The sequence below is a fragment of the Sander vitreus genome, chromosome 10 (assembly GCF_031162955.1).
Source record: "Sander vitreus isolate 19-12246 chromosome 10, sanVit1, whole genome shotgun sequence".
In the NCBI taxonomy this organism is placed as follows: Eukaryota; Metazoa; Chordata; class Actinopteri; order Perciformes; family Percidae; genus Sander; species Sander vitreus.
The window spans coordinates 16,808,874-16,817,072 of record NC_135864.1 but is presented as its reverse complement, the minus strand read 5'-3'; the positions used below and the strand labels follow the sequence as shown (position 1 = coordinate 16,817,072).

Sequence of the window (8,199 nt, the reverse complement as noted above, 5' to 3'; positions counted from 1 at the left end):
GGAGCCTTTTTGTAGCCTACCTCCTCCTGCTCTTTTTCTACCCCTTTCTCCTCTTCCTCCCCTCCTTTCCATCCATGTCTCTCCTTCTTTCGTTATCCTCCTTCTCGGTGCCGGTGATTCACCGGGTTGACGCATCGCAGCTCAATTTGACAGAGCCGCTGAACCACGGGACTTGTCACAACTCATTACTGTCTCTCTGCGCTCGTCATCCTCATGAACGCAATCTGACTGCGGCCGTTTGATCTTTAATCTGCTTCCCTTTAACAAGGTGCGAGTCCGGCTGGATCAGATCACTGCGGGTCAGGAGGACCGGCAAACGTGCGCCCCGCAAATCATCCAGGAAGTATAGCCTACATTCACTCTTAACTTGAATCTCTCATCTGGTGTTTGCTTGCCTTTCTTTTGATATGCTACACTATTCATTGTTTTCAAATCTCCATCAATAGCCTACTTTATTAGGCATGCATCGGCCTTTGTCTATGCCTAAATAAAAAATAAAAAATAATTAACAATTGAGTGCAATTCATTTTTTCCTCGCCTTTACGCAAAATAAGGCCCAAATGAGCCTACTTTTTAAATAATTCATAGACATATGGATTAAAACTTTTAAATATCATGGAATATCTACAAGTCCTCAACAATCGCACGGCTCTAAAAGCGAGGTAAGATTTCATTGAGCAGCCAATGATGTGAATACTTGTCGACAGGAATATTATAAGAACACTAGGGCCTATAAATGTACAGGCCTCCCATAAACTGCGATACAGTTACGACACAAGTTATCAATGGAGCATAATACACTGAGTCTCTATAAGGAAATATTCTGTTTTTTCTGTCTGTTTCTTAGAAAGGGAGCGGATGAAGTGTTTTCCTTTTCACTGCATTTCTGTCTTCTCCCTTCATTTCTATTAATTGACGCAATATAGCCTATTCTTTTCAATTCCTTCCAACGTGTTTTGTCTGATTTAATTAAAAGTTTTGGGGAGTAATACACCATTATACTTTATCATAAGGGACTTAAATGGAATGAGGCTCTGTTCTGAAGAGAGTCCATTTGTTAATTTCTTTGTTTTGTGCTTTTGCTAAATGTCATATTTTATTATATTGATTTGTTTAATCCAATTAGCCTATAGCAAATCCAGGGCATAGTATAAAAACTACACACTGCACAGAGAGTGGTAGTAACAGAGGGTTAGGTGGGCAATTTTTGTCCAAAGGCTCGTAGCAGGTTAATCTGGCAATGCGTTTTATTTGATCCAGGTCCTTCCCAGACACATTAAGTCTGATCAGTATCATGCAGTTTCAACATCTAAATAACTATTTGGAGTGCTGTGCTGGTGTAGGCTACTCTGTGTTCAGTAGCCTACTGTTCTATGTTACAATTTGACATTATAATAAAATAGATTAGAATATAGGCCTATTTCATTACGATGTGTTGCGTGCCACCTAGTGGTGATAGGTGGTCACTGCGGTGTGCTCTGCCCTGCAACAACGTTATGTTTTCAAACAGGAGTTGCCATGATCAATTCGATAGTTCAAGTACTACACAAACATCTGCACAGAAAACACTTCAGAGTGTGTATGATTTTAAATTTAAGGTTTTAATGGTGAAAAGAAAAACTCTTCGCCAAACCGGAAGTAATTACAAACACCTCCTGGTTCTTTCCTGTGACGTAGCGCTAGCTACCGATGCTACACGCGGGAAACAGGCGAAGCTGCTTATCACATCGACAGTAAGAAGTTTTATAATTGTGTGTTATCGGTTGTTTAGAAACTCATTTTTGAGTTATGTGCACGTAACATGTGAGTGAAGCTCGCCTACGTGCTTTGTTTGGAGCTATTCTGTTTGCAAAATTAACTCCGTTATATCACTTGATTTCTTTACACCGGCCTAGCTCTGCTGGAGCGCTCGATTTGATGTACACTGTGTCTCCAGTGGGTCGGTGCTTGTAGCGAGTGTTGCCTGTTACTAAATTGAGGACTCAGTCGAACTCAGTGGAGCATCGTTCTGTAAAAGAAACGCACATTGTGCAGTTCAAGTTAGCCTAGCTATTGTTAGTGGCGCAGCAGCATGCACGTTAGAAATTGCTTTGATTAAAAAAAAAAAAAAAAAACAGTTGGACCTGACCGTTTACTAATCGATTTATAGCCAACAGGTAACAATATAATACTGCGTTTAGTATCTAACCTTACACAATCACATGGTGTCAGGTTTCTCTCTCTCTCCAGTGTGACTCAGTGCTCGGCTCAGCAGCTAGCTAACGTTAAGTGTCTCCATCATGTTTTCATCAATATCAAGGAGCTCATACTAAAAATGGAAGCAATTAAAAATGACCGCTTTAAGGATATGTCATGCCCCAAACTGAATACAGTTTTAAAATGCAGTGCTTGTATAAGTCCTGTGGATGTTTGGTTCCATCTAATGCATTTTCTTCTGTCTGCAGAACATCAGTCGTCGCCTGTAGCTGAGATGGGAGACACACTGGAGTTCAGCGACATTTACCAGGAAGTCAAAGGCTCCTGGGTCAGTACCCTCATCAACCACCTCTCTAAACTGATATGTAAAGAGGAACCAAACTGGAAGGCAGTTTGGAATACTATCAATACAGACTGAGATCCACTAAAAAAAAAAGCTTTGTAGAGCTAAAGGTTGTGTTCCTGAATATAGCTTTGAAATGAGTGAAAATAAATAAATACCATGTCAAATTAAAGACCATGTAACAGCTGTATAATAGGCATGTTTTTTAAACTATGAACCCATTTTGTATTTACTGAAACTCATACAAAATGATTGATACAGTTAAGTGCATCCCAGTTTTAAATTGATTATCTAGAACACAGGTTCTCTATCAGATTTTTAGCCAAGGTCCCTTATTATAGATTTAAAAGTAAAAGTGTTAAAAATCATGCTAATTTAAGTGAATGAATCTGAAAACTTTTCATGGACCTCACTTTAAGAATCACTGAAGCAAGGGTGTTGAGTTTGTTGATCTGTGGCTCTACAGACATCTCTATGCTGAATTTAAAAGTTAAGTTATGTTTGAGCTTTTTGGGGCAAAATTGTATTTGTGTATCGTAAGTTGGGATGTGGAAAAATATCAATCATTATTTTTCTGCAAAATCTTTTTTCAGAAGTTATTCTTATGAACTAGGGCCACAAAAAAGTTATTTAAATTATTTTCAATCATCTGCCAATTCTTTCCTTTAAGTAGTCTATTAAATATCAGAAAAAAGGGGAAATGACACATCACATTTTCTCAGAGCCGAGGTTGACGAATTCAGGTTATTTGTTTTGTCTTACCAACAGTCTAAAACCCAAAGATACGTTTTTTATTAATATAAGACTTGGAAAGCCAGAAAATGTTAACATTTGAGAAATTGGGACCAGTAAGTTTTTGGCATTTTTGCTTAAAAATTGCTTAAACAATGAATCTATCGCCAAAATGGGCCGATTGATTTTTGTCAGCTGACTAGGCCGATCTCTTTTCAGCTTTACTATAATCAAACTCTTTCTCTGGCCTTATAATCTCAGCCTTTTAACATGAGTCCTGTGTATCTTTGTCGCTGCAGAATGACGGGCGGCTGCGTTTCAGCAAGCAAAATGTGGTTTATAAGAGCAGCAAGACTGGGAAGGTGGACAGCATCCAGGCTGGTGAGCTCACCCTGGCCCAGTGGAGACGAGTGTGTTTAGGTCACGGCATCAAGCTGGGCACCAGCTCAGGACATGTCTACAAATATGACGGCTTCAGGGACACGGTGAGTGCAGTTTAATAAACCAGTGATTTCACAGTTTTTAAGGTTTAGAAGGCGAATCAGGCTCTCGAGGTCCTGACTGATTTTCCTCTTCTTCTTTTTTTCCTGTTGTGATACCCCAACAGACTAAATCTTTCTCCCTGGTTGTATTTTTCTGTTTCTGGGAAGTAATTGTTACCTTACTCAGAGGAGAACAAGGCATCAGTGGAATATTACAGACTGACACACTGCTGGTTTGTTCAGCGCTGTGTTTATGACAAGAGATGTAACACAAGCAAGGAGACCACCGATAAACAACTTCTATCCCGTGTCTGACATTTCCACGAAAAAAACGCTACCATCTTGCGAAAAGCCACTGTGTGTGTGTGTGTGTGTGTGTGTGTGTGTGTCAAAAGTATGTGAATGAGTCGGCTCTTCTCTCAAAAGCTCTTAATGGGATTAATGAGGGAAACCAGCGCTAGCATGTGTGTTCTATAAACAGTGTAATCATCGGCTCATGTGAGTCAGTGTTTATATCAATCCACTGAAACAATTTGGCTCAGAATACAGACAAGAAAAAAAGTTGTTTGTTTTTTATCACCCTATTTTTTTTTCCTTTCCCCCGCTGCTCTGAGTGTATGGCAAATGTCAGCACGCAAGTAAAAAAAAAAAAAAACTGGGATGGAGGAGCGGGTATAACCTGGAGTCTGTGGCTGCGAGCGGTCGCGTCTCCTGGGGTTAATCAGCATACTTTTTTGGAGATGGATCTGTTCGTCCCAGAGCACAGGGCGTGATGTCATTGTTTATTATCCCACAGCCAGTGTCAGTAATCGGGAGTTGGCTGGAGGTTTAGCCGCTGGCAAGCTGTACAGGAGCGTCGATGCATCTGTCCCTCTGAAGTGTCCTTGAGCAAGACAGCGAGTCTCTGCCAGAGAGGCTGTTATGTAGCTGACCTGTAATTGTCTACTTGAGGATCAGGGGGCTTAGAGGCTTGTGTCATGTACATGTGTAGTTTGGTATTGGCCCAAGACGACATCGTTTTAATTTTAAGAGTGTGGCATTGAATGTACGCAGCTGCCCGCTGTGGTTGCATCTTGGTAATAGGGCCGTGTATTGAACAAAACTTTTTTTGGACCAACCAATACAATTAGTCGATTATTCAATTGTCTGGAAAAAACAACAATTCTTTGATCAATTAACTGTTCAAGTCATGAAAAAAATGCTAAATAATGTCTAGTTCTGGCTTTCTCAAACACGGGTATCTGCTATTTTATATAATTGAAAATTATATATCGTTTTAGTCTGATGGTTGGACAATACAAGACATCACCACCTCAAATCAATTAATAGAAAAAAATAATCGTTAGTTTCAATGCTCGCTCAGACTGGTACCCATTATATAAAATAATATCTAGCTTGAGTGGTCTTGTCTAGGAGTGGGTATCAAACCTCTATTTTTTTGGTTACAGGAAAATCTCTGTCTAGAATACGTCAAGTATCAAAAATGAGTTTAAAATGCCTGGTCGAATTCATGGGCTTCCTCAGTTTTCTGATTTAAAACATGGATTTGCCAGCTTTGGACTGTGTCTTATTTAGGCAAAGCTCTTGTACAGCTGCTTGTTTGTACACAACATTTTAACATTTGAGAAGTCTGGCTTATTTTGTTAAGTTAACAAAAGGGTTTTGTAGTCAAACTTGTGTATATTCCTCAAGGTAAAGTATAGAAAAAAGCGTTTTGTATCACTATTGCAACTTTTGCTAAATATATATATTTTTGCCGGCTTATTGGCAAGTTAGTTTCAGTTTAGTAAGTATTGATCAATTTGGCCGACTATGTGCCCAAAAATGTGGAAGCAGGAAGGCAATATCCAGTTTTCTCTGATACGTCCATAGTTTTATAACAAATGAGAGGTTGAAGGTTGAAAGGAAAGCATGTGAAAAATGTACTAATAAAAGACAGACGGTTATGTAGGGTAAGATGTGTGTGGGTCTTTGGTGGGTAGTGGGGGGCTGTGTTTTATGATTAAATGAACTGAGCAACAACAAATCTGCCAAAACTGTAATGAGGAGTAGAGAAACACTCAACAGGCCTGATGAGGACACTGGGACTGAACACACATACACAACAACACAAACAGACCACTTCTGTACAAACTCTGTTTTTTTTTAAATACATTTTACACATCTGCTCACACATGTTCTCCTATATAAACAATGCCTTAATCCAGGCTAACAAACATGCTGATGATCTCTCTCTCTCTCTCTCTCTCTCTCTCTCTCTCTCTCTCTCTCTCTCTCTCTCTCTCTCTCTCTCTCTCGGCTCTAATTGGCTGTAATAACCTTATGGACAGGCAGATATCCAGGTGCGTAAACTCTGTTTCCCACAGAGTCTCTACCCGGCACACACTCGCACACCACAATCACTTCCACGTGTGTGTGCACTACTTGTGTGTGTGTGTCATTTGCAGTTGTAAGCGGGTCTGCAGGATAAATAAACAGGCTGATTGTCAGCGGCAATGTGGGGATGGGAGGACAGAGGGGCCAGATGGATTACATTCACCTCCAGCGTTCCCAAGAGGCCTCAGCGGCGGGCGCGGTTATAATTGCGTCGTGATTAATTCCCCTCACTCTTCTTGGAGGGTGTTTTTCTAAGCTTTGACCCATGCGGTGCCAGTGTGTTACTTTACTAACATGAAGCCTTCCTCTTTTTCATTTATTTCCTCCTCTTTTCAACACTTCCACTCCTGTGAACTTCGTCGTTGCTTTACCTTATGTTCCCCCCACCTCTCTGTTCCCCCTCTTACCTCTTGTCCATCAGGACTTTGAGAAGATCTCTGAGTTTTTCAAGGCCAACTACAAGGTGGAGCTGATGGAGAAGGACATGTGTGTGAAGGGATGGAACTGGGGAACAGCCAAGTTCTCAGGTAAAAACACAACAATCAAAATGTCCTCACCAGTAGGTTACAGCAAGATTAGCTTTGACACAGGAGGCCTGTACTAGAAATCAAGATCAACATGCCCTGGATTTATTTCAGTTACCCGGCTTCACTAACCCTAACAATCGCGGTCCTGCATAAGCTGTGTCACAACGGTGGTTAACAACTAGTTCAGTCAACCCAGGGTTTCCCAATCCAGCGGCGTGAGTGTTCATATAAAAGAGGCTGTTTGCACAGCACGACCAATTGCAAACATCTACCAGAGCCGCATATTTTATATAAGAAGACCAAATTATAATTCTACATAAATATGAAGAACACAGACACGGTTTTGCAGGCAAAACGCAATACAGTTGCTGCTTCCTAAAACAGGAGGAAAGCTGGCAAAAAATAGCCGATGCTGTAAATGCATAAATCACAACGCTTATCAATATCTTCCCCATCAGTCAGGCACTAGATCTGACCATAATTTCACTTGTCCTTTCTGTAAACTGCCGTTGCTTTAGCCTATTATTTCAGTTGCAACCCTGGCAGTGGAAGCGATCGTGAGAGCAAATAAAATATATAAAAACATAATTCAAACCGATGTGCGCATTGGCACCACACGGCTCAAGATGCAGATAGCCTATATGTAATTCCCTCCCATTAAAATCTATATATTTCATAAAAATACCCATCAGGGAATGTTAACGGGGTTGTCGGTCTCTAAATGTTAACTTTTATGAGCGCCCCTCTCCCTCTTTCCCTCTCCCTCTCTCTCCCTCTCTCTCCCTCTCCCTCTTTCCCTCTCCCTCTCTCCCTCTCTCCCTCTCTCTCCCTCTTTCCCTCTCCCTCTCTCCCTCTCTCTCCCTCTCCCTCTCCCTCTTTCCCTCTCCCTCTCTCTCCCTCTCCGTGCACTGAGCGCCGCCTGATCTTACCGTCCTAATTTCCACCGGTTGCGGTGACGCCGTTGTCAATCGAGTATTGATTGGTCAGTAGGCGGTGTTTTTACACCAGTTGATCTCTAATCTCCAACATAACCTGCTCTCGACCAGGTTGGGTGTTCAGCATAAGTTAGCACGGCGATTGAACCCGGTAACAAGTGATCCACCGTCGTGGTACAGAAAACCCTGGGTTGAACCTGAAGTTACCTCCTTAACGCCAAGTCTTGCTTCATAGTACAGGCCTGCGCGATATTGGAAAAAAACTTGCATTGCGATATTTTTTTTCCCTGTGATATATATTGCGATTATGAAAAAAAAAAAGGACTACTTTTTACAAGAGGACCTAAATAGTCCTATTTAGAAATACTAAATCATTCTCATCTACTGAGGTGATTTTGTAGGGGAGTGCATCTACAAAGAAAAGAAAAACCAAAGCAAGTAAGCGCTGTGATTACTCTTCTGAAGTGACTTTGGAGAGGGAAATTAGGAAGAAATACACTGGTTGACTGACATGACACCATTGTATTCATATATCAATCCAGGCTAAAGTGAATGATAGTAATAATGCATGCATGTTGCTTCCTCTAAATTTCAGGTTGTGGTCGACT

General features: G+C 41.0%; 1 protein-coding gene across 1 annotated transcript in view; it reads left to right on the top strand.

Moving 5' to 3' along the window:
• Nucleotides 1–1,643: 1,643 nt before the first annotated feature.
• Nucleotides 1,644–8,199, top strand: part of ssrp1a (structure specific recognition protein 1a) — an 18,778-nt gene continuing 12,222 nt past the window's right edge. The window contains exons 1-4 of the mRNA XM_078260562.1: nt 1,644–1,733; nt 2,445–2,524; nt 3,571–3,756; nt 6,551–6,656. Coding sequence (XP_078116688.1) covers nt 2,471–2,524; nt 3,571–3,756; nt 6,551–6,656 — 346 coding nt within the window. The 5' untranslated portion in view covers nt 1,644–1,733; nt 2,445–2,470. The remainder of the gene's footprint in view (nt 1,734–2,444; nt 2,525–3,570; nt 3,757–6,550; nt 6,657–8,199) is intronic.